This window comes from Cavia porcellus, unplaced genomic scaffold, assembly GCF_034190915.1.
Source record: "Cavia porcellus strain 051 isolate PalLab524CR breed Dunkin Hartley unplaced genomic scaffold, mCavPor4.1 scaffold_49, whole genome shotgun sequence".
Taxonomy (NCBI): Eukaryota; Metazoa; Chordata; class Mammalia; order Rodentia; family Caviidae; genus Cavia; species Cavia porcellus.
The window spans coordinates 4,672,408-4,698,495 of NW_026947532.1; the positions used below are offsets into that span (position 1 = coordinate 4,672,408).

Below are 26,088 nucleotides of genomic sequence, written 5' to 3' on the forward strand. Positions count from 1 at the left end.
TGGGGTTTGCATCCCAGCTCTGGACATCCACCGCCTCCTCAAGGTGTCCTGCTGTGCCCACACCGCCCTCTCCAAGACTCAGTTTCCTCCTCTCAAGCCACCAGGGGCCTCAGAGGGCAACATCAAGCTGCTTGAATGCCCAGTTCCTGAGCTGGGGTCTGAGCCAGTGCAGCTGCTGGTACTCATGGCTGCAAACTCATGGCGATGGGACTCTTTGGACACCCCTACTTCACCATAAGGAGCTGGGTGACAGCAAGGTCGCCCAGGGGTGCAGTGAAGACCACACATGTGCGCACACTCATGTACATGTATACATACACACAGGCACACACACAGCTCCAAAGCACAGCAGCCTGGCCCTGTGTCTTGGCCCACGCCTATAACTTGAATGCTCCAGAGGCTGAGGCAGGAGGATCACAATTTTGAAGCCAGCCCAGACTACATAATGAATTCAAGGCCAGTTTGAACTACATAGCAAGACACTGTCTCACAACATGTAAATAAATAAAACACACACAGCCCGAGCCCAAGGTGTCCCAGCTCACATATCACTGGATGTGTGGACACAGCCAGTGACTCCCCCTGAGCAGCTCAGCATCTCTAAATAAATTAAAGAGCAAAAAAGGCAGAGAACAGGAGGCAAGGGGATGGGAAGGGGCCAGCAGAAAGAGGAGGGATGGGACAGGAGGGGAGGGAGACAGGGAGAGAAGGAGAAGCTGTTCGGTGGCTGCAGCAGCTCCCCTGGGGATGGGGGCTGGGCCATTGTGGGCCTGCAGACAGGGAGGAACAAAGCCCCACAAGACCATGCATCCCCGGAAAGGCAGCCATGTGCAGTGTGGGGTGGGGCTGCAAAATGCTCTTTGTGCTGTAATTGTTCAAGTTGAAGGTGTGGACAAGGGGAGTGGAGGAACACACGCACGCACACATAGGCACTTGCAGGCTTAGGGGCAGGGGCACAGCAGCACAGCATCTGCCTGGAAAGTGCAAGGTCCTGGGTTGAAAACAAAAAGAGAAAGTTTTTTTTTTTTTTTTTTTGGTCTTTCCTTGGTTGACAAAAACCTCAAAGTAAAAACCAGCAGCAGCCAGGCATGGTGGCACATTCCTGTCATCCCAGCATTCAGGAGGCTGACACAGGAGGATCGCTGCAAGTTCAAGACCAACCTGGGCTACAAAATGAGCTCAAGGCCAGCCTGAACTGCACATCGAGACCTTGTCTCAAAAGGAAGAAAAAAAGGAAAAAACCAGCAGCGCAGGGCTGCTCAGCGGGGAGCACTTGCCTAGCATGTGGGGGACCCTGGTTCCCCACAGCACCACAAGAACAAAATAAAAGTGAGCACTAGTCTAAATGGTGTGAAGCCTTAAAGGAGACAAGAAAGACCCCAGCCAACACCAGGCCTTGGCCGAGCCCTGAAAGTTCTCGCTGAGAAGGGATGCGGGGTATCTAAGATAGGAGAAACATTTAACTGGAGAGGAGGAGACACAGCTATAATTCAGACAAGCTGTGGCCGTCAGCCTGGAGAACTCACCCAAAAAATAGTTTTAAAAAACACTTCTATAAAAATGTTGGAAAGAAAAGAAATATATGAATTCAAATCAGTTTCCAACACGCTAGCAATACTCATTTGCAAAAAGATGTAACAGAAAAAAATCTTGAGTAAAAGAGTAGCAAAAAACAAACACTTTAGAAATGATCTTCAAGTGAAACGGACAGAACACATACAAATAAAATCCCGGGGCAGGGGCTGAGCTCCGAGGCACCGCCTGCCTGGCTAGGGGGAGGCTGCCAGTTTGATCCCTGTGAAGCACAAGAAAACAAAATTACTGAAGAAAAAGAATAAAATCATAAATCTTTACTAAAGGAAACAAATCTGTGAACAGAGAAAGGATCTTGTCTTCATCTAAAAATTAATTTTTAAAACAGTAATTCTTCCCCATAAGAAATGTTAATGAAAATCCAAGCCAAATTATAGTAGGATTTTTTTTGGAGGGGATGGATTTTGGCTTGTTTGTTTTGCTGTTTGTGCAGACAGGGTCTCTCTTGGTAGCCCAGGCTGGCCTCAAACTCCCGATCCTCCTGCCTCGGCCTCCAAATGCTGGGAAGACAGGTGTGCACCACCACACCCTGCTCTTAGGTTTCACCTGAAAGAAGAATTTCAAGCATAATTTGAAGATAAGGAATATGCATGGAAAGGTAGACAAGAGGTTTAGCACACAAAGGCCGTGGGCTCGGTCCCCAGCGCCAGACAAAGAATAAAGCACTGTCTCAGCAACACTGAAAATGCACGAGCCTGGGGAACCGAGGCTGCTTCCCACGGCCCGAGGGCAATGGTCCCAAAACCACTGCTAAGTCCCTGCCACAGCAGGGCTGGGTCTGGCGCTGTAGATAAGAACACAAGCCTGGCTCCCCAGGCGGGACAGGTTAGCAGCAGCCACTTGGTAACGATTTGGAGCTGGAGATGACCGCAGGGACCATCACAGTCGGTGACATCTAGAGGCACCACAGCCCCGGGAACACACGGGTTTCGGTCACAGTGCACCTCCTCCTGTGCAGCTGTGGGGCATCTAGAAGTCCTGTGTCCTGCACACCGAGCCCTCCTCCTGGAGCTCACACCAAGCTCCAGGAAAGACATCAGGCTCTTGGAGAAAGGGCTGATCCCAGGCCAGACCAGACAGAAGATGAGCCCGGCGGCCTGCTGGGCCAGGAAGCCAGAAAACACTCAGAGATAAAGAGTAAATAAAAATAGTTTCTTCAAAACTTCCTGGATCCCAAAAGGGAGTACGTCAGAGGGCAGCCGTAGCCAGCTGGCCAGCAGCCAATGACCAAAGCCTGAGGAATCCGAGGCAGAAAATAAACAGGGGAGCCTTGGATGCGAACCCGAAGGGGGAGCTAAGTGGCTGTGGCCCTGGGCTGCCACAGAGAAAGCGGAGAAAGCGCGGGAGCAGGGGCAGCTGCGGCCCGCAGGGGGACCTGCCCCCGCACAGCCCGGGATGTGTGGTACCCAGTGCTGCCAGCATGGGCTGTGGGCAGTGACGTCTGTCTAGGGGTGCGCTGTGGTGTGGGAAGGGATATCGTGACAGTCACCACCCATGCAGGTGTGTGCCCAGCAGGGAGCATCCCCCAGGCGCAGCCAGCAGGGGCCTGCGTTTCTATACTGAACCGGAGAAACCCATCAGGGGAGTCACAGAGAGGGATCAGAAGCCTGACCAGAACCCCTCAGAGCCAGGGTGTTGGAAAGAGCCCACCCAAAGTGCTTCAGAGACACGATAGGTAAAGGCACAGGGGTCTGGGTGGAAACAAAAAAAATTACCCTCCAAAGTTCGTTTAAAAACTAACCAAAGGCCAGGTATGGGTGACACACACAGGTAATCCCAGCACAGGAGGCTGAGGCAGGAGGATCACTGCAAGTTCGAGACCAGCCTGGGCTACAGAATGAGCTCAAGGCCAGCCTGAACTGTGTGGTGAGACCCTGTCTCAAAAAGAAAAAAAAAGAAGGAGGGGAGGGGAGGGGAGGGGAGGGGAGGGGAGGGGAGGGGAGGGGAGGGGAGGGGAGAGGAGACTGATGATCTGTATGTGTTCCTGGCACCAGCATCGCCATTCGGAACAGAATGGAGTCCAGCTGAGATCCTAATCCATAAAGTAATTTGCATTAAAATAGGAGCCAAGTGATGGGGGAAAGGATTATTCAATAAAAATACACCCGAACAATTACTTATACTGTTCAAGAAGAATTACATTAGACTTTTAATACATTTTTTAAAAGCTCTGTGTGAAAAGATTAAAAGCAAATAGAGAAAACAGAAAATCTAGAACATCTGACTTCATGACAGAAAAATAAAATACGCTTTCTTACACACGCATGTGAAAAATCATGAAAGGGAAAAAAAGAAATTTTGCCATACAGACACTTAAAATCTCTGAACAATCAGAAAACAAAAGCCAAAAAGAAAATTTTAAAAACAACACAATTTTAAAAATGTTTTTTTCACTGGGGATTTAGTTCAGTGGTACAAGCGCCTGCCTGGCAAGCACAAGGTCCTGAATTCAACTCCCAGTACAAAAAATTTTTTAAATTTTTTTCCAAAATAAAATCTTTAAAAAGTAAAAGAAAGAAAGAAAGAAAGAAACCAAAGCCACACTGAAGCAAACAACCAAGAAAATTACTAACCACAAAACAAAAGGATTCACACCCATGACACACAGCCTTGAAAAGAAAACAGTCAAACCCCAGCAGAAAAATCAGCCAGGCCAGCTATGGCAGTGCACGCCTCTCATCCCAGCCCCTGGGAGGCTGAGGCAGGAGGATCAAGGTGAGTTCAGGGCAAGCCGGGGCAGCAGAGCGAGACCCTCCCCGCTCCCCCAAAAAAGAAAAGTCAGCAAAGAAACTGAAAATCACCAAAAGAGCTGGGCGGAAGCAACTGTCATGGAAGAGAGACGAAGCCACCCCGGCCTCACCACCGATGGAATCAGAGGACATGATTTTCTGTCCTTTGAACTCAGGGAAGAACCACATCCTCCAACTCCCTGTGTAAAATGGAGCTGCCCCAGAAGGGACCCCAGGTGCCCCCAGGGGAGGTCTTGGCTCAGCGCTGTATTAATTGTTAAAACTGGCCCAGCACTTCCACTGCAGAGACTTATTCCTCCAGCAGAACCATCGAAGACGAAGCTGGACCTCCAGGAGTGTTGTTAGCAATGTCTCACCACGGAAAACCCCAATGCAATCTAAATTTCTAACCAAATGAACTGGCTGTGAATTTCGTTAATTTTTCATCTCTGGAAACATACCACATTTTGCATTTAAAAATCATTGAAAATCACCAAGCATGGTGGCACACATCTGAAGCTCCAGCACTTGGGAGGCTGAGTCAGGAGGATTGCCATGCATTTGAGGCCAGCCTGAGCTACATATTGAGACCCTGACTTTAAAAATGAAACATAGTAGGGCTGGGGATTTAGCTCAGCAGCATAAGCACCTGCCTTGCAAGCAGGCAGTCGTGAGTTCGATCCCTGGTACCGATAAAAAGGAAAAAGACAAAAAAAAAAAAAATGAAACATAGGAAAAGTTATTAACAGCATTTCCAAACACAGGTCCTCCTTTGCTGCCAAACCTCTGGGATCTGAACCACCGCTCCCAGCCCTAGGCCCACCCTCTAACAAAGCCCTTGCAGCCTGTAGACTCCAGCCCTGCCAACAAGAAAGCTGATTTTTCAAGCACCTTTTGCACGGAAGGGAGCCCCATTTGCTGACCCCAAAGATGCAGCCAACTCATGTTGCTGCTCACAGCCAAGATCAGAACCCACAGCAGGAAGTGCAAGGACCTCAACCCCAGGCTGTCGCCCTCTCCTCTCCTCTCCTCTCCTCTCCTCTCCTCTCCTCTCCTCTCCTACCCACAGGCCCATGCACCTGTCCCCCATGCCAGGCTGTCCTCCAGCTACTGCCCAGCCAGCTCCCCGCAGCCCAGCAAGTCCTCTGTCCCAACCAGATCCCGGCACCAAGCACCCGCCAGGTATTGGTCCAACCCCAGAAAACATTCCTTTGCTTGGCTTCTTTTCTTTCTTTCCTTCTCTTGTGTGCCTGGGGGCGGGGTACAGAGGAATGAACCCCGGGCCTTCACACTAAGCTACATCCACAGCCCTTTTTACTTTTCATTTTGAGAGAATCTTGCTAAGTTGCCCAGGCTGAGCTCAACATTATAACCTCCTGCCTCAGCCACCCAGAGTGCTGGGATGACAGGTGTGCATCAACACATCGGGCTTGGCTTGTATTCCTGGCCCTCCTGCCACACTGTGTCCCCAGAGAGCTTGCCCCCGGCCCCCTTCCTCACTGGGCTCCCCTCACAGCTGAGGGGGAGCCCCCTCTTCAGAAACCTGGGGTGTCTCCAGGGAGTATGACATGAGGAACCAGGGAAGAGACGGAGTGGAGGCAGAGGGGAGAAGGCATGGGTGCTTGGAGGGCTCCCCAGAGGTGGGGCACAGAGGAGGAAGGAAGGTGACCCTGGGGAGCCCTGTCCTAGGCCTGAGGATGGCTCTCTGGCTCCTACCCGACAGTCAGGCATTTCAGAGACAAATTCAGCTTAGGGGTCAGGAGTGGTGTCACTTGGCAGTGACCTTGGGGAGGACTCAGTGCTGCCCCAAGCCGCGGCTTCTCCACTGTCAGGTAAAAGGGGTGAATCCCGGGACCCCCACCTCCCTCAGTGTGAGGTTCTGGAAAGCTCCAGGACAATCCAGGTGGAGGGCGACGGAGTTCCTGCTGAAGTTGCAGGACACAGTCACAGGCCAGCTCCTGGCAGCGCCCCAGCTCTTTGCCTCAGTGGGGGAGGGCTCTTTCGGGAGCCCTCACTTCTGGGCTTTGAACTGCAGAGGCCTGGGGAGCCCAGAGCTTCTGGAAGCAGAAGGACCCCAAGGTCCCAAGCCAACGCCTTCACCTGGGGACTGCATGGCAGCTTCCAGCCACCCTAAGGACGAAAGACGCTGGGATTAACAGACGCACACTCTCCAAAAGCGGCTGCTGGGTGCAACTCCTCAGCACCAACGACTTCGCCGTTCAATCACGCAAAGAATCTGCTTTGAATTTTTTTCCTTTTAAAGCTCTCCTTCTGCTTAGAGGGGTGGGTGGGTGGGGAAAGGCGATAGAGCACAGAATAAATCAGGGGACCCAGGCGCCGGGCATGCAGGTGTTCGCTGTACTGTTCTCTGTTCTAAATTTGAAATTTTCTGTTATGAAAAGAATGAGGGCAACGCAGGCGTGGAGGCGCACGCCTATAATCCCTCACTCAGCAGGCTGAGGCAGGAGGATCCTTGCAAATTCGGGATCAGCCTGGGCTACAAAGTGAGCGCAAAGCCTGCCTGAACTGCACAGTGAGATCGTGTCGCAAAAAAGAGTGTGGGGAGGACCCGTCCCCGGCTCTGGCTGACGTGTGCTCCAAGCCAGAGCCGCTGCAGCAGGAACTCTCCCTACAGGGCCCCCAGGACCGATTCAACGATTCAAGGGCATGCACAGCACTGAGCCGTGCAAAGGGGCTCCGGGGACAGCGGGGCCCTGCCTACAGGGAACGAGCTAGCAGGTGGGCGCCGCGCTTGCTTTGCGGAAGCTGCCGTGTCCCTAAGACGGCAGGGGACCGAAGTGGTAGGGTGAGGGTCACCCCTACGCTTCCACGGTGCGCCCCTCGTCGCAGGGACCCTGCCTTTGGGCTCCGTTCTGGCCTTCAGCGCCCAAGCTGGGAGCGGATTCTAAGAAATCACAAAAGTAAACGGCAAAGACCCAACCAGCGGCGTTTCACAGCCAGAGCCGGAGCTGGGGTGCGGGGCTGGGGTCCCGGCGGAGCCAATAACCTGACGGCGCCAGCGGGGGCCTCACGCCCGGGTCCTAGCAGCGCCAGGTGCGGGGTCCCGTACCCCAGTGCAGGTGAGCCCAGGGCGCAGGGGCGCGGCGGCGGGAAGCTGCGGGGCCGCGGTTACCTGGGTCGTGGAAGGGCACCAGCGCGTAGTTGGCCACCGCCTGGCTGCGGCTCAGGGTCCGCTCCAGGATGCGCGCGGCGCCGTCCATCACCTGCATCAGGTCGTCCCACATGGAGCCGGTGACATCGAAGACGAAGGCCAGGGTGGCGCCCCCCTTGGGGGAGTGCAGCGCCGCCCCAGCCACGGAGACGCAGACGGCCACCGCGGCCGCCAGCAGCCGCAGGAGCGGCGCCCCGGGCATCCTGGAGAGCACGGCGCTGCTGCGGGGCGCGCGGGGCGCGGGACGGGGCGCGCGGAGGCTCCGGCTGCAGGGAGCCCGAGGCGGCTCCTGGTCCTCCCCGTCGCGCTCAGGGTCACGGGCCCGCCTCCGCCGCTCCCCCACCGTGACTCAAACGTTCCCAGCCCTGCGCTCCCGTCCAACCGGGGTTAGGGGAGGACGCGGCGGGGGAGGGGGGGCCTGGCCAGGGCGGGGAGCGGCGGACACCTGCGCGCCCACGCGGGGGCGGGAGGGCGCGACGCGACGGCTGTCACCCCGCCTGGCCGGGCGGCTGAGCTGTCGGTCCCTGCGCCAGCCCGCGCTCCACCCGCCCCCTTCCTTCCAGAACCTCGAAGCCGAGTCCGGGCCCGGATAATCGGGCCGCGCTCCCTCCCGCCGGGTTCTGGGCGCTCGCTGCAACCCCAGGGGGAGACGCGGCCACCAAATCCAGGTTGCAGAGGAGCAAACTGACGCTCAGAGGTGACCTCACGTGCCCACACAGAAACTGGATCTAGAAAGACCCCAAGTTCTAAGTCCTGCTGCACCCTAAGTGTGACCAGACCTCATCATGGGTCCCTGGAGCAGCCAAGGACTTGGGCACCCTCTGTCCACCCACCTCACCCGCACTGTGGATGGCAGGGGAAGGTGCAGGGCGAGCGCTGCCTGGGCCTGGGTCGGGGTCCCCTACACAACATTGCCACCTAGCCATCTGACTGGTCAGCTGGCCCTCTGCCCTCCAGCTGCCCTCTCTGCAGTGCTCTGGGCCCTGGGCTCCTCTTCCCACTGGCCTGGGATCCAGGGTACCTGGCAGCGGGGTTGTGTCTTGCACCCCCAGTTTCCAACCATGTCTTTGGCTTCTGGCAGTGTCTCAGTAATGCTGCAGGTGCTCACTCACCTGTCACCCAGCCCTCTGGGAGGCTGAGACAAGAGACTCAAATTTGAGCCCAGCCTGGGCTACATAAGATCAGAGCAAGATCCTGTCTAAATTTTTTTTTTAATATTTTTAAAGAGCTGGGAACATAGCTCAGTGCAAAGGCCCTGGGTTCACTCTCCAGTCTGCACACACACACACACACACACACACACACAACACTGCTTTTGCTGGCATGCCTGACTTTGTCATGTGAGAGGCTGGCATGGTGGCACACCTGTAATTCCAGCTTGGGAGGCTGAGGCAGGAGGATCCCAGGTTCAAGTCCTTCCTGGGTACCTTAGATCTGTCTCTAGGGCTGGGCACGCAACTCAGTAATACAGGTCCTGGGTTCCATACCCAGTACAAAAACAAAAAGTCCTGTGAAAGACTTCAGTCCCTCCCGGGGTGCAGAGAGACAGGGGCCCCACAGACCAGGCTGCAGCTCTAGACCCATGGGAAGGGGTGACTCCTCCAGCCCCTGCCCTGCAGTCTTCATCAGGAAGAAGGCCCCACCTTCTCCCTTCCCTCCCCTCTCCACTGCCCCTGCCCTGGGACACCTTTGCCCTGAAACCCCCTGCCCTCAGTCCTCCTGCCAGCTGCAACTTCGTTGGTTGACTGGGGTGACAAACTCTATGGCAGCAGAGCCCAGGACCAGGCACACGGCAGAGCAGCAGGTGCTAGAAAGCCAGGGACCGGCCGTGAGGAGGGTGCAGTCCCACACTGGGGCCAGGTCCTGGGGACACTGTGTCCCAGGGAGCTGGCGTCCGCAGAAGTCAGGCTTCCCGACCCACATGAGCGGAACTCACAGCCTGGTTCTGGGTGACCTGGAGTCACATGTGGACAGTGGCTCTTTAAATGTCCCTGGCCAGGGCCGCAATTGCCCCAGAGCCTGGGCAGGGCCAGGCCAGCTGTTGGAGACAGAAGAGAGGCCCCAGCTGTGAGGAAGAAACCACGGACAGAAGCCAGGGCAGGCGACCCTGCGGGTCAAACAGGTCCTTTGGTCATTCACTGCACAAACACTGGCTGGACCTAAAGTACCTGCCATGCTCTCCGTGTTCTCCAAGGTGCCCCTGGGCCTGGGCGATCTGAGCACACAGAAGGCCCTGTCCCAGACATGTAAACAAACACTGCTAAGTCAGTGAGCTGAGTGCTAATGGATGAATTACCAAGAGCTCTGGGAGCCCAGAGGAAGGAGGGGCTGACCCGCGAGGTCAGCGGAGGCCACTGAGGGAGCCTGAGCTGGCCCTGAAACAAGAGGGGAAGCAGGCGAGCAGGGACAGCACTGCACAGGCAGGGAGACGCGGGGGCCACGGCCACACCACGAGCCACCTCCCAAGGCTGGCTGGGCCTTTCCAGAGGCACCAGGGACATAGAGAGGGGTGCGGGCAGTGACCCCATTCCCGTTCAGGGGCCACCGTACCAGGGGTACACAGGGCAGCCCTCGTAGGTGCCAGAAAGCTGAGTCTGGTCTTCAGAGGCAGGAGCAGAGGTGACCCAGAGACAGCAAGGGGCCGGTCCTCAGAATGGTCACCAGGACAGGTGGAGGCGTGGGTTTGAGGGTCATGGTCAGCGGCCTTTGGGGTTTGAGTCTGGAAACCGTATGGTGACCTCTAGCAGAGCCTCCCACCCCAGCCTGATTTTCCCAGCTGGTAGAATGACCTGTGATGGAACAGGAGCTAACGGGGTAACCTCTGACGCTTTTCACAGCCCCACCACCCCGGGGCCACGGCCAGGCTCCCAGGGCACAGAGCAGGCTCAGAAAGGAGTCTTGGGGGCACCTACCACTCACCCACTGTGTCTCCAGAAAGAGAGATGTCTGACCAGGGTACACCTGGGTGCCCAGGGTTCCCCAACAGTGCAGCTGTGGGAATGGAACAGAAGTAAGGAGACCCGGAGTCCCGGGCGGGTCAGGGGAGACACATTAAATGTCACCGCTTCTGCCCTGACGCTGAAGCTTCTCTGGACCTCCAAGAGCCTGTAACTGTGAACTCTGGAAAATCACGTTCTCCCTTTATGTTCGGAAGGGAAGGTGTCCGTGGAGCCCTAACTTCCTGTCTCCTTTCCCATCATGCCGCATCTTGTAGACACAAACACCATCAGCCATCCACATTTTTTTTATTTTTTTTGGTCTTTTTCGTTTTTATCTGTACTGGGGATCGAACTCACGACTGCCTGCTTACAAGGCAGGCACTTATGCCGCTGAGCTAAATCCCCAGGCCCTCAGCCATCCACTTTTAAAACCAGCATGCACTGCTGTTCCCAGCCTGGGGACCCCATGCTGTCCCCTGGGTCTGCATGGGGACCCACGACCAGCCTCAGGGCTGGATCAGAACCCGAGGCTCCTCCATCACAGGGGTCCTTCCATAGGCTTCCCCGCATCTTGGTTTGGGTCACCTGTCGCCTCAGCGCCCGGCCCTCCCAGGCCCTGCCTCACCCCAGCTGTCCTTCTGCAGACCTCAGATCTGTTCACTATAAAAATGGAAATGCCTTCAGTCGCGAGTTCGATCCCCCATACCAATAAAAAGGAAAAAGACAAAAAAAAAAAAAATGCAAATGCCTGGCAGGCATGGTGACACTGTAACCGGGACTCACTTGGGAGGCTGAGGCAGGAGGATCACTGTGAGTGTGAGGCCAGCCTGAGCTATATAGTGAGTTCCAAGCCAGCCTGGACTGCAAAGTGGGACCCCATCTCAACTGAGCGAGGCTCCCCGCCCCTTTGTGTCTCCCCTCAGGCAACCCCTACCTGCAGCCAGCATTTCCTCTTCCTGTGACGGATGGGGAATCAGAAGCTCAGAGAGACAGAATCCTGCACCTAGGATGCCTCCCAGCGAAGCCTGGGCTGCACCCCACCTCCACGTGCTGCTTCAGCAAGGACCCCCAGGGCAGAGGAAGGCGCAAACAGACACTGTCTCCCTCCCACTGCACTGTCCTCCAACCCGTCTGCGCCAGCCCCAGACTCAAGCTTCAGACATTTTGCACCTTGCAGTGCTGAAGAGCAGAAGTCCCCAACTTTCTCGGCACCGGGCACTGGTTTCGTGGAGGACCAGGGTGGTCAGGGCAGTGGCTTCCTGAGCACTGCATTTCACACCTGGCTCTGTCTTGGCTTTGCTGCACACGATATGCACTGGGGCCACACTAGATTCTCCTAAGGGGGTGCAAGGCGAGAGAGACCCTCGCCTACACAGCTGGCAGCGGGTCCCACTCCCTGAGGACCAGAAGTTAGGAGTAGTCCCCAGAGCCACTTGGAGACACTCGACAGTTGACCATGCGGTCCAGGGCCCTGCAGGACTGGCCTCCAGGTCACTCCAAGAAATATTTGAATGCTCAAGAGACACGGGAAGTCTGGCCATGCCTAGGCTCCCCAGAAACAAACAGGAAAGCCAGGGCCAAGCCAAGCACGCTGAGATGCCCTCCCCGACCCCTGGCCTGGCCTGGCCTCGCCTGGAAGGGGCTCAGGGGTGCTGAGTTCCGATCTGTCGTGGGAGCAAGGAGCCTGCCTCATGGGGGGAAGGAAGGTCATTGCTCACTGGTCAGTTGTGCAACAAATGAGCCTTGCTGTTATCCCAGGCCATTGTGTCACCTTGAGCATTGGTACCAGGGCCTGGCACAAATATCCACAAGGAGTTGAGGTTTTTTCTTCTTCTTCTTCTTCTTCTTCTTCTTCTTCTTCTTCTTCTTCTTCTTCTTCTTTTTTTTGGTCTTTTTGAGGCAGGGTCTCTCTGTGCAGTTCAGGCTGGCCTTGAGCTCACTTTGTAGCCTGGGCTGGTTTCGAACTTGCAGTGACCCTCCTGCCTCAGCCTCCCGAGTGGAGCTGAAGTTTATCTCCTGTCCCTTTGGTTCTGTTGAATTCTCTCTCAAATTGAAAATTCCACTGCATACACCACTGTGTACATTTTGGCAGATGCTTCTGGATTCTGCCCTAAACCCGTCCCTACACCCTGACCCTGCCTCTTCCTGGAAGGCTTGGCCTCAGCTCCCTTCTCTGCTTTCCGGTGCAGATGCCCACACTCCTTCCAGATGACACGTGGAAGGGTGGTCCTCCCACGCCAAGGCATCCTGGTGGGTGAGGTCACTCTTTTGCCTACCACTGGCCCATCCCCCTGCCTTGTCCATAACTGGGTCAGAAATGGACCCACAGGAGCACACGTGGGGCTCCAGGGCAGAGAGGCCTTGTTCTGCCTGCCTCCACACCTTCCTCTAAAGCAGCAGTGGTTAAGAGGGAATAGTGGAGGCAAGAGGCCCAGGGACAGAATAGAGAGTCGAGAGATGGGTCCACACGGCCATAGGGGATTGACTTCTGACACAGGTGCCCGCAGGGAAGACTGGCTGGTTTAGCTGGCAGTGTTGGGCTGTGACTCTGAATCCCTACCTCACACCGCACACAAAAATGAATCTGGGTGATTCACAGGCCAGAGGGCAGAACACTGAGTTAGAAAGCCTCTCAAAAACAAAAAAAGACACAAGGGGGAGAAAAGCAGAGGCCCTCCTCTTCCACTCAGTGATGGGATGTCTGCAGAGAACCTGAGGAACATGCAGCCATCTTGAAACCATGAGGAAGTCAGCCTGGAAGCCACACATCAGCAGAAGGGCGCCTCCGACTGCCCCACACATGGCTTGCTTCTTAGGTGCAGTCATGGGTTTCCCTCAGCCTGATGCCGATGGCCCTGAGTCCTCTGCTGCTGTCAGCTGGAAGCATTCTCACAAGACACTGTCTGCTCTTTGCCTTCCCTCATCTGGAGCACAGTTTAACTGTTTCTTCTGTTTTTTCACTAAGCTCAGGCTGGTCTTGGACTCACTATGTAGCCTAGCCTGGCCTCAAATTCATGGCAGTCCTCCTGCCTCAGCCTCAGGAGTGCTGGGATTACAGGTGTGCGCCACCACACTCAGCGGGCTGTGCACTAGTTGAATACTTTGCCCAGCTGTATGAGGAGCATGGTCAGAGCTGGACAGTGCCCATGTTGGGATCAAAGCCATTAAAGCTGCAAAATCTGTAGGCCCAACCTGTCCCCAGACCAGGACCCATGATCCCAACCAGGCTGCATGCCCACCGTTAGTACCACTCACTCGATGTTAAACAGAAAAGGTGGAAACTCAATCCTAAAGCCCCCTGTGCCACTGTCTGGGGTCCCACAAGACGCCCCTGGCTTGTTGGTCTGTTCAGCAAATGAGCTTTGGTCAACCAGATGATTCTGAGAACCTATCTCCCAGGGAATGGGTGACTCAGTGTAAGCCTGCGGGGAGTATGAGAAAAACAGCATAGCTCTTCCTCAAAAAAACAAAGCTGGGTGCTGTGGTACTCACCTATAATCTGAGCACTGAGGAGGCTGAGGCAGGAGGATCACCGTGAATTCCAGGCCAGGACTACTTAGTGAGTCCAAGACCATCCTGAACTACATAGCAAGACCCTGCCTCAAAAAAAAAAAAAAAAAAAAAAAAAAAAAATTAAGCATGGCATCAGCCATCCCAGAAGGGCCTAGCAAATGCCTCGTAGGACATTCCTCTTGGACTCAAAAACAGGGGTTCAAGCAAAGCCTTGATAGCGGGGTTCCCAGCAGCACTAAGCCCAACACCCTGAAGGCAGAAACGGCCCACACACCCATCCGCGAACAAGCAGAAAAGCAAAGTGCAGACTGTTTGAGTCGGTTATTATTTGGTTGTTATTCGGCACAAAAAGGTGTGAAGAACTGGTCTTTGCCACGACCTTGAACACGCGACACTCAGTGAAAATAACCAGACACGAAAAGCCACCCGCTGTGTGGCTGCTGCTACCCAGACTCATGTAAATAGTGTCTGGCTGTCTCCAGAAGAGGCAAAGCCAGAGACAGAAACCAGATTGGGGACTGAGTAGGGCTGGGGCAGGAGGGCTGGCAGGGACTGCGAGTGGCTGCGGCGTTTCCTTGTCGCCTGAGCACGCGTCCCAGAACCGGATGGCGGCGACAGTCGGCAAAGCTGTGAACAAGAGAAGCTGCTGACCCGCACACTGGAAGAGAGTGACAACAGGGTTTGAGGCTCTGTTTTTTCACGCGCAGGGCGTGGCTGTGTGACAGGAAGGCAGATGGGAAACAGGAACGTGGGTGCCTCCATTCACCTCCTAGCCCTGAGGTCTGCCCCTTCAGTGGGGCGCTGAGTCCTGAACCAGGCTGGAGCTGCGACACCCCAGACCCTCCCTGCCAGGCTTCTTTAAGGACACGCCAGTTCAGCGCACCCTCAGGAAGTCCCCACTAAGAACCCCGTGTCACCAAGATCGTGTCAATCAAGGAAACAGATCTCGCCTGACCACTGAGCCCTGACAGCTGACTAAAGCTGCGAGTTGTAAAAGCACCCAGATTAAACATGTTTAGATTAGGGGTTCCTGGGACTGGTTCCCAAGAAACTGTATTTGGAAAATCTGAAGAAGAGAAATGGTTCTCCCAGCCCAGACAATAAGCCATGACCTTCTGAGTGCAAGGAGGGGACGCTTGCCAGAGGCCGAGATTTATGGGCCAGGCCGTCTCACCAAAGGGAATCTGATTACCTCTCCCACGCCATTTAGTGGGCACCGACCCACACTGCGGGGACACAAAACGAGCCGTGGTCACTGCTCACACAGGCAACACACACACTGCGGAGTTCATCGGCTGTGGGTTTTGCCCACGGCTTCGGGAGCCCCGGAGGCTTGGTGGAGGGCAGACCGTCTCCAGCGTGCAGATCGGGCACCAGTGCTTGCTTTCCCACCTCCTTTGCAGTGGAGGCAGGAGTGTCACCGGCTCTGGGTCTCCGGCCAGAGTCACAGGGAGCTGTAGTCTTTAGTGGCACGAGGGGCCAAAACCAAGCTCCTGGCGTGGCAGGGGCAGCGATAACGAGCCACAGGCCATCGGAGCAGGGGTGCGACGGCTTGAGAGCTTGTTTCTGCTCCGGTAGCACCAAGCATACTGCACTTCACACGTGAGCACCCACTAGTGCTGGTTAGGTGAGCAAAATGCAGCTTCCACCGCTTCCAGTTAGGGCTCGTACACCATTCTTCGTGGTAATGGCCACCCGTAACATCAAAGCCGCCTGGTGGCCACGTGACCCCAGGCATCCAATCACAGCATTTCATTTCCAGCTACGGTGATTGAGCCAAATCTGGGCAAGTGACCCAGTCTGAGCCAATCAACATCCTTATTGCCTCTAGGCTCAGGGTCTCAAAGGGTATGAATGGGGGGGGGGGATGCTGAGGACCCCACCCCAAGGAGCAGACTGGGGTTGGAGACCCCCAAGCAGCGCAGGGGAAGGGAGGGAACCCTGGCGTGCTCAGCGTCCCTACTCCTGTAACATTCTCATCATTTGGGAAAATAAGCTGGTGTCCAGCAAGCAATTGCCCCTGCCCAAAAGCGGTCCCAGCAGCGTCTTCCTCCTGCAGCTCCAGCAGCGCTGCAGGGAGGGGAAGAGCAGTGAGGGCTTGGGCTGGACCCATCTCCTCTGTTTTCCAAACGACTGGGGCCCCACCCAGCGACCCTCTTAGCTCTGTGAACTTGAAAGGGGGAAAAACACATTTTTTGATGGAACCAGAACACTGTGCCGCTCGCGGAGGGAGTTGATGACCGCTCTGGAGGAAGTGATCCTCTTTAAATAGCGTCCTTTAATAATCTGAGTTCCCTGGATTCCAGTTTGAAACCCTCTCGCCAAGTCTCCCGCCCTGGCCCTGGCCCTGGCCCTGGTCGAGGAGCTCGGTTCCCTAGTTTCCCGAGATGGAATGGGAGTAAGTTTACCCCCAGGCTCCTGAGGGGTGTGCTTTAGGCGAAGACCTTGAACTTGACAGCTTGCCCTCTACCTGACCTTCAGGCCGCACTCAGGGAAGCTGCGGGCCGAAAGAAACTAAAGCCTGACTCAGAGGGATCAGAGGGACAGGTCGGTCCCTGCTGAAGACTCTTGGAGGAAACTACCCTTTCCACGATTCCCTCCCCCAAGGCATTTGCTCTCATGGCTGCCCCTCCAAATTCCCCTTTCTTTACCTGCCTCCAATCTCCCTTCCTTTCCAATCTATTTTTCTCCAAGAGCTATAAACTAAGACCCTGTAATCCCAGCACTTGGGAGAAGCTGATGCAGGAGGAGTTCGAGGCCAGCCTATGTATAGCAAGACCCTGTCTCAGAAGAAAATTTTCTGCCCATCCAGCCTCTGGGTCTCCAGCCAGAGTCACAAGGAAGCTTGTGGCCTTTAGTGGCACTGGTGGCAAAGTCAAGTTCCTGGCATGGGCGGGGCAGCAATGAGGAGCCATCAGACCAGGGCCATGATGGCTTCAGCACTTGTTTCTGCTTGGTTTGCACTGAGCTCTCAACCCTATAGACGGTACCCACCTTGCTACCTCGGTCCTAGAGGTAGAGAGGCGCCTTCCCTCCATCCAGACCTTCTTGGGCTCAGTCACCCTATCTTAAAGATTGTAGAGCAAAGAAGGGAGTCTTGAACTGTACTTCACATCATGCTAAGTGAAAGAGACCAGATCCAAGCCACACATGCAAATGCACATCTGTAATCCTGGTGTTCTTGGAGGCTGCCACAGGAGGATTTCAAGTTCAAGACCAGCCTGGAAAACTTAGTGAAAGTCTGTCTCAAAATGAAAATTAAAAAGGGCTGGGGAATGAGCTCAGTGCAGAAGTGCTGAGTTCCACCCCCAGTGCGAGAAACAAGGGCAGGGCAGATAGGGGAGGATGAGGCTGGGGCAAAGTGAGCTCACTTTATGCAGGTGTTGATCTAGGCATTTCCGGGTATCAACCTTGTAACAGAGCCCGCACACGGCATAGCCCCAGGGGTGCAGCTTCCAATTTCACCTTGCTGCCTGGGTCCTCGAGGCTGCAGGGATGAGAGCCAGGAGGCTGACCTGAGGGTCATGAGTTCCAGGCCAGCCTGGCTACACCGTGAGACAAAACACTTTAGACCACAGCAGCCATGAGGCGGACCCTCCGCCTCATGCAGGGCTGCACTGCACACAGTGAGCTCTTGGCACCTCGAGAATGCTGGGCGGCTCTGGGGCAGCCGTAGGACAGGCTCCGCCCTCAGGCATGCTTTCTCCAGTGTGGGCTTGGAACAGGATCTGGGGCGCAGCCTCACTCGGGGCCCTCAGGGATGCTGGGCCAAGGGAAGGGACAGTGACTCGGGGTGGAGAGGATGAGGGGGCATCACCACCTCTCTGCCCCTGAGGTTTTCCATGTGATTTCCCGGCCGCTCGCCCATGGCTCTGTTTCCCCACTGCATGGGTGGGAAGCTGAGCACAGGCGCGGCCAATACAGTGTCCCCCACCCTGGGCCAGGCATCCAGAGGAGAAGGGACATCAGCCATCATTCAGGGCCAGGGTGAGGCCAAGTCTGGAGGATGTCTGGGTCACTGCTGTCCTGCCATGGCATGAAGGACAGAAGCCAGCACGGTCTGACCATCTCCCTGCTGCACTGGGGTTGCCTGCACGAAGACATGGCATTGCAGCCGGGCACGGCGGCACACGCCCGTCATCCCAGCATTGGGGAGGCTGAGGCAGGAACATGAGCTCAAGCCCAGCCTGGGCTATTCACACACACACACACACACACACACACACACACACACAGGCTTTTCGCCATGACCGGATGGAAAATCCCAGCTGCTGGGAAGAGCCAGTTCCAGGCCACCCGGGAAGAGGACACCAGGCCAAACATGGTGAGTCACAGGATGGGGCCATCATGGCTCTGTGTCCAGTAGGCCCCGCCGTCCACTGGCTGTGTGGCCCTAGGCGAGGCGCTGAATCTCTGCGGTTCAGCTCCACCGCGATGGGGCACCATGCACCGCACCGGCAGTGCTGAGCGGAACCCTTCTCCCGGGGCCAGGCCACCTCTCCCTCCACCTCCAGCTCCCTCCTGACTCAGGACCACAGGGTGGGCTCCTCCTCCGGACCAGGGGCAACTGGCTGCTTACTGCTCCCCAAAACCGTGCCCTTTCCTAGAGCGTAAGCCCCTAGCGAAACCTTGAGTGAAAAAGGTGGGGTGTAATACTAGTATCAGCCCCGAGGGGGCGCGGCCGTGAGAATTAAACAGGATGAGACCCTGGAAGCGAGTGCAGGGTGCATCTAGTGCAGAGTATGGGGTGTGCAGGGCTCAGGGCTACCCTCCCTCGGCTAACAAAGTGCGCAGAGTTGTGAAGAAGAGCCAGCCTAGCTGGGTGTGCGGCACTGGCCTGACAGTCTAGCTATTCAGGAGGCTGAGGCAGGAGGAGGATCACAACCTCGAGGCCAGCCTGGGCAACTTGGTGAGACTGCCTCAGAGTAAAATAAAAAGGGCTGGCAGTGCAGCTCAGTGGTGAGCACCCGCATAGCATGTGGGAGGCCCTGGGTGCCATCCCCAGCACGGGAGAAAGGGAGAGAGACAGACGGACAGACACATCCTGACAGGTTTTCCAAGACACAGAAAGTGCCTCAGTGCTGTGCGTTCCGAGTACCTGTGCCCCCACCACCTCCCAGAAAGACCTCATGCCTTTTCTTTGCGGGTTCACCACTAAAAGATTCTAATGTTTACAGCACTCAGGAGGCTGAGGCAGGAGGATCACCACGAGTTCCTGGCCAGCCTGCATCGAGACCCTGTCTCAAAACAACAACAAAAAATCTGCATCTCTCTGTTCCCTCTTGACCGTTTCCTACCCTGAAACTCTTTTAGATAGGCAGAAAACCACCTAGAACAAAGGACCAGGGCTGAGACTGGTCCTGTGACCCAGCTCTGACCCATCAGATGCCCATAGCACCCACATGTGGGCAGTATCTGTAGCCTGGGTGTGCATGCATGCGCTCTGACCCAGGCTGCATGTGTGCCCGAGGTGCTCAAGGCCTGGCATGGGCATGCCTCACCTCCAACCTCCTGCCCGTGCCTCTGGAAGCTGCTGAGGAGTCTTCTTAGCCTCCGGCTCCCGCCTAGAAATCCCTTCCCGGAGTCCACGCTGTATTATTGGATGAGGTTTGGCAATTGTGGTGTAGAACCTGACCCTTGGAGGGGGCCTGAGTTTCCCTGTGATAGGGGTCCCTCCCCCGCTCCCTTCATCTCCCAGGCTGGCCTCTGAATCACACACATCCTCAGGATAAGCCCCAGCCTGGCCTCTGAGGTCACACAAATCAGCTGCCCTGAGCATTGAGCTGGTGACACACAGCAGGCCAATCCGGTCTTCAGGGTCCCCAAGTCACGTGAACATTCCGTAGTATCACTTCTGGATGGCCAACATCCAGCGTTAAGCTAAGACCTACCTTTGGCCTAGGATAGCGGTGCCAAGTTGATTGTTCCCCGCTTTGCTTCCTGATCCCGTCCCCCCAAAGCTGCTTCCTCTTTAGCACATTCTCACTTCTTTTGTGAATGGCTTCTTAGGGGTCCCTGGGAAAAGGGACCAATTTGTGAGGCAGGAGATTGGACAGACTGGTCCCCAAGGCTCGAACCTCTGGCAAAGTACTTCTTGAGCCCAGCCTGCCCTGTGCCCTCCCTGCGGCTGCACCTTCTGGGACCTCCCTGGGCTCCCTGCTAATCCAGCACCTCTGGTCCCCTGGTCTTTCAGCAAAAGAAAGGCGTCCCCAAGAATCCTTCCAGCTGAGACCCCCCAGGCCCTGAGCCTCGGAGGTGGAGGGGGCTAGAGGAAAGGAAGGAGGGCGGGAGCAGGCGTGAGTGTTAGCGACTGTGCTGTACACCTTGCAGTCCTTTATTAGATGACTCTGGGGAGCGCAGAGGGTTTATTTGTAGGGGGCTGGGATCATCTAGAGGGAGACCAAGGCTCACACAGTCTACCGGGCTGTGGACAGACTCAGGATGGCATCCATGAGCTAGAAGTCTGTTCTCCTGCTTGCCACAGTCCCAATGTTATCATTCCCTGGGCTGGTGTGGTGGCTTCATAGGCTTGGGGACCTGGTTTTAGGTAGACTTGGTCCCAACCAACAGAAAGGAAAAGAAGGGAGGGAGGGAAGTGGCACTGGTTGCTCTCATTCCATTGGTTAGAACTGAGTCACATGACCATGTTCAACCCCAAGGGAGCCTGGGAAATGTAGTCCTTCATTCCACAGCTAAAAAGAGAATAGATAAAGGGCTCTGCCACACCTACTTGAGCTCATTTTACCTAAACTCAGGTGACCTTCAAGGCCCTTTCTGTGCCCACTGTTGTGGCCCAGTGCTGCAGTCAAGGATACCTGGAGGCAGCCCCATCAGCCATTTTTGTTTTGTTTCTTTGAGACAGATACTATGTATCTCCTATCTGCTGGACTTGAACTCACTTTGTTGCCCAGTCTGCTCTTGAACTACCAGCGATCCTCCCGGCTCAAGCCTCCTGTGCTGAGACTACAGGCATAGGCCACCACACATGGTTCAGCATTTTAAATATGCAGCATTCTTAAAGCCTGTACCACAGCATGTGTTTACATGGCAGAAACTCCTGTACAGGAAACAGACAGGAAAGGTTCTCCGGGGGGGTGGGCACATTTTTACCCTGGCAGTCAGAACCCATGGCCCGGTCAAATGGGAGCATCTGATTCTGGAAGCCACGCCCCTAACCACTGTTCCACACTGCCTTCAATTCTGGAGTTCTGCGGGGGCCAGGCATGGCATCCAGGCGCCCTCGGAGTAGGAGGTGTGCTGGGCCCTCCCTGCAGAAACTCGCTGGGCGAGGTGGCCAGGCTTTGCAGGCAGATGCTTGTTCCCCCTGGTGGAGGGGCTGGATCCTGTCACCCTCATGCCCCCTGTGCCTTCCAAGAGCCTAGGCCTAGAGAGGAATAGGTCTTTGCTTCTGAGAAGAGTGCTAGGAATTGAACCCAGGACTTCACACTGAGTTATATGCCCCCCCCCCTTTTAATTTTGAGACAGGCTCTTTCCAAATTGGCCTTGAATTTGGGATCCTTCTGCCTCTGCATCCTGAGTAGCTAGGATTACAAGCGTGCATCAGCCTACCTGGTTAGGAGTGACAGGTCTCTAAGTGGTATTTACTCTCCTGACTTGTCACTTGAACTAATGTGTCCTCTGCAAGCTCCAAAGGACCATCACATCTCTGATCCTTTGTGTCCTACAGGGGACAAGGCTTCCTCTGGATGACAGTGGGCTGGGAGTGAGGGTGACCACTGAAGCGAAACAGAGAAACAGAAACAGACAAAGCAACAGGCCCACACTCAGCGAGGACAGGTCCAGGAAGCGTGTTTAATTGCACGACACAGACGACATACAGGGGGCGCACAGGTGGGGGCTAGGGCAAGCGCACAGCCCTGTCACCCTGGCCCGCACTGCCAGGCAGGGGCCTCCCTGCACTCCCCCGGGGACACAGACAGGACAGAACCTGGAACGGATTCCAAGGAGCTGGGAAGCCAAGCAGCAAGAGACAGGAACACGCATGGCAGGCACCCGAGTCCTTCTCCTCGGCCCTGGCAGGCAGCCGGGTTTCTATGTGCGTGGGGGGAAACTGAGGCCCACAGAAGGGCCTCACCCCAAGTCCCGGAGGAAGCTGGCAACCGGGTGAGACGGGGCACAGGGTCTCGGGGATCAGATGCCACTGGCAAGACAGAGATGGGACCCACTGTTTATTCAACAAAAGCCTTTTATTCATCCAAAAAGTAACCATTGGATTTATTCCGCAGAGTTTTTAAAAAAATAATAAAGGAGGGAGGAAGGGCAAGGCTTCCAATCAGTGCCCTTGGACTGACTCACCAGCTCCTCGGACTACCTCAGAGGCCACCTGGGCAACACCTCGCTAATCCAGCAGCCCAGGGACCTCGGGTCGCCCGGCGGCTGACCTGCACCCCTGCTAGGCAGGTTAGAGCTCCCAGACGCAGTCGCTGCCTGTCACCACCAGGGAGCGCCCCTGCACGTCCTCAAGAGCTTATCAACGAGGTCCCTGCCCTGGAAGATGCCGGGCTTTCTCCTAGGAAGACGCCAGAGGTCCCCAGCATCCTTCCCGTCCTTCCCCTCCTCCTCCGGGAGAAGAAACAACGTCCCCAAGAGCCCGGGGACTCCTGTGGAGGACATCAGCTGTCAAGCCACAAAGCATTTCAGAAGGGGTGACATACATTCGCCTGCAGGTTATTTTAAACGTTGCTTGGTTAAATATTTGAAAGTCGTGACATTTCCTAAGTCACCATCAGCACAAAGTAGGAAGCAGATGCTGGAGACGAGGCCAGTCAGGCCCCTGGACCCCAGGGCTCATGGCTGTGCCTGGGATGGAGGGGCTGGCCCTGAAGAGGGGCAAGGGGTGTCACCCAGGGTGGGGCTGCAGGTGAAAAGTGCCTTGGGGTCAGGCCCTTGGGCTGTTCGGGGGGTGGCCTGCCCTAAAGATGCCAGCCGCCTTTACAAGTCTGGTGACAGGAAGGGACAGAATTGGCCTGGAGCGGAAATGGCCAGTGTCCAGCTCTCCACCAGGAAGGGGGTGTCCCTGCGGGCAGCTGTGACTGTCTCAGGGCAAGAGCCAAAGATGTGCCCGAGGCATGGGCACAAGGGTCACCATCAAGGACGACACCTGTGGCTCCCCACGACAGGATGAGGTGACAGTGGGAGGGAACACAACCCAGCCCTTGACAGTCCTTGAGCCAGCTCCCCAGCCTTCCTGCCTCCAGACTGGACAGAGGCCAGTGCGGCTTCTGGGAGGCAGAGGTGAGATGACCAGGAAAAGGCCCATGGTTAGCCCTAGACCATCCAGCCACCCCCTGCCCTGGGGTCCTGGCAGGAGCGGGACAGAAGCCCTCAGACCTCCCTGGCTGGTGGCTGAGCAGGAAGCCACCCTGCAGGGCCTCAAAGGTCCCACCCTTCAAAGCTACCTTGAGGGTGGCTTCCTGCTCCTGTTCCCTCGGGATCTGGGGCTGAGGGTGGAGATGCAGGCTGTGTCACACTGGCCCAGGGCAGGAGCTGTCCCCCGGCCCATGGCAGGGAGGCTCCAGACTGCTGGGGCAGGGGTGGAGACCGGGGATCTCCCCGAGCAGGACCAAAGGCCAGCTCTGTCCCTCTTGGGTGTGGCCCGGGAGACCGTACTCTATGCAGCAGAAGCAAGAACTCTTTCTGGGGACCTGTTCAGTGAGGATGAGCCCTGGGTCCAAGGGTCTGGGGACACAGCAGGGAGGTGCAAGGCATCATGGGACACACTGGGCTCCAGACTGGACGCCACACACCAGCAGCCCACTGCTGGGCCACGTCAGAAGCTTGGGCGAAGAGACAGCGGGGCTGAGCAGTGAATGTGACAGTCCCTACTTCTGCAGGGGCCTGGAAAACCCAGCCACAGGCCACAGAACCACAAACCCAGGCAGCGGAATCTCAGGCTCTGAATTCTATTGCCAAGCTAGCAAAGGGGCCTCAAGCTTGGCCATCCCAGGCCTCCCTCCCAGCCTGCTCAGTGGCTCAGCGGGGGCCTCAGAGGCCAAGGGATGACCCGATTCACCAAGCAAGAGCAGGCTCAGCCTCTGACGAGGGTCATCTGCTGCTCCTGGGGACACTTCTGGGGCCATCCCTGACTCAGAGGCAGGAGAGCTAGAATCTGCTCTGAGGGGCGGGTACCTTCTCTCCCACTTCCTCCAGTGCCTATGCAGAGCCACCAGGCAGGACGCCACGCAGTCCCTGCAAAAGACAGCTGGAAGACAGAAAGCAGCATGGGAGGATGCGGGGACAATGGTCATCGCCCTCAGGCCACCACCCCAGAGAGAGGACAGCATCCTGGACCCCTGTGAAGCGGCCTGCAGAGACAGACAGCTCCTTCCCCACACGGCTACCTGGAGGAAGCTGCAAAGTGCTGCCTCTTCATCCTTAATTTAAAAAAGGAAGAAAATCTCCCAGATCCAGAGGAGGGGGGTGGGGCAGAGGCTCAAGAGGGCCTGGCGGAGGGGAACAGTCCATGAGCCGTCGGGGGGGCTGCCTGCCCCTCTGCAGACACCAAGCACAGTATTTGAAAAGAGAAAGAGAAGAGAAAAAAGTGGTTTTTGGCTTCTTGGCCACTGTAGGCCTAAACCCTGCCAAGCAAGCGTGGTGTGGACGACGTCGGCCCTGGCCCCGGGATGCGGGGCACCGGGACAGCAGCAACGTGAACAACCAATAAATAAAGGATGTGGTTACATAGGAGGATTGAAAGAAAACCCCACTTTCCCCACAAATGCACAATACTGTTATCACGGAAAATAGTGGGTGGGCACCACTGGCGACCATGCCAGCCCCACTGTGGCTTTGCCCAGCCCAGGGGGCCGGGCCCAGCAGATTCTCTGAGTCCCGAGGCCTTCTCCCCACCAGTCAGTGTCTTCTAGGACGCAAGGTAGTTTTGTTTTGTTTCGTTTTAAAATGTCCATTTGAAATAAAAAACAAAAACCAAAGCGTACGCAGGCCAGCAGGAGGAAGAGGCCAGTACGCGCCCAGCAGCAAGCCCTGTCTGGTTTTGGACAAGCGGAGGCGGCTGGCGACTGGAGCCCGTGGCTTCAGGTGGTGGTGGGCACAGGGCAGGGGGCAGGAGAGCCAGGCCTCGCGGGTCAAGGGCGGCCAGATGTGTGTGGCCACTGAAGGGGACCAGGTGGGCACGGGAGGTGGTGTCAGGCTGCGGTGGCCTCGTGGCACGGGACAGGCAAGTGTCCCCAGGCATCTGGAAGACAGAAGAGGGGGCAAAACGGTTAGGAGGTCACCTGGGGGGGCCAGTGTCCTTTGATGTCACAAGTCCTAAAACTGCATAGCTGAGCCCAGGGAGCCAGAACCAGCCAGCCACGCCCTGGAGAGGCCATGAGGGTCTGGAGAAGCCCAGCCCACACCCCGTCGCCTCCAGGGGAAGCTGGATCAGGAGAAAACCAGGTCCTGACCCAGCCCCTACGCTGTGGAGAGGCAGCTGATGCAGAAAGTGCCTGGGACCCCACAACCCGCTCGTCCAGAGGAACCCAGGAAAATGTCAAGACGAAGGAGCAGAAGGCAATCTCTGGCCTCCAGCCCACACAGAACACGTCCAGGAGACACAGACATAGCAGAAAGCAAAGCCACACACCTGTATTTCCGGGAAGAGGGCAACTGAAGTACAGAAACTACTTCATGAGGCTGAAACAGAAATCAGATCAGAAACAGCATCTCAGGTAAGAGAAGCAATGAGAAACATAACAAAGGGCTGCTCGCGGATCTAAAACAGACAGCTTTTAAAATAGAGGAGCATAGGAGAGCCAGGGAACCTTGAATGAACAATACAGAGAACACTTCGAATGCAGGAGACAGACTCAGGAGAGATCCAGGAAATTAAAAACTCCACTCAAAGAAACTTGCTTGAGAGAAACTGAAAATAGACTTTTCAGACCTTGAAGACAGGAGGGCACCTAGCAATTGCAAAAGGAAAGATCTCTTAAAAATAACACGGAAGCCGGAAATAACAACTCAACGGCTGCAAGATGATGCAAAGAAAAATAATTTAAGAATGGCAGGCGTCAGTGAAAAAGTGGAGTCAACGCAAATGACACAAAAGACCATTTACAGAAGAGCAGAGAACTTCCCGCTCATGGAGAAAAGACCTGGCATACAGGTAAGTGAGGCACAC

The 26,088-nt window shown here is 55.9% G+C and overlaps 2 protein-coding genes across 7 annotated transcripts in view; both read right to left on the reverse strand.

The window, feature by feature from the left end:
• The window catches only part of Hmcn2 (hemicentin 2), a 112,513-nt gene extending 104,802 nt beyond the window's left edge, over positions 1-7,711 (reverse strand). For all 5 annotated transcript variants that reach the window (XM_063244170.1, XM_063244169.1, XM_063244171.1 and 2 more), the window contains exon 1: positions 7,456-7,711. In XM_063244170.1, coding sequence (XP_063100240.1) covers positions 7,456-7,696 — 241 coding nt within the window. In that variant the 5' untranslated portion in view covers positions 7,697-7,711. The remainder of the gene's footprint in view (positions 1-7,455) is intronic.
• A 14,423-nt stretch (positions 7,712-22,134) lies between these two features.
• Ncs1 (neuronal calcium sensor 1) overlaps positions 22,135-26,088 on the reverse strand; it is a 36,357-nt gene continuing 32,403 nt past the window's right edge. The window contains exons 8-9 of one of the 2 annotated variants that reach the window (XR_010045978.1): positions 25,552-25,601; positions 22,135-25,161 (exon numbers count right to left, since the gene is read on the reverse strand). The gene's annotated coding sequence lies outside the window, so the exon portion shown is untranslated. The remainder of the gene's footprint in view (positions 25,162-25,551; positions 25,602-26,088) is intronic. The other variant, XM_063244251.1, reaches the window with a different exon arrangement.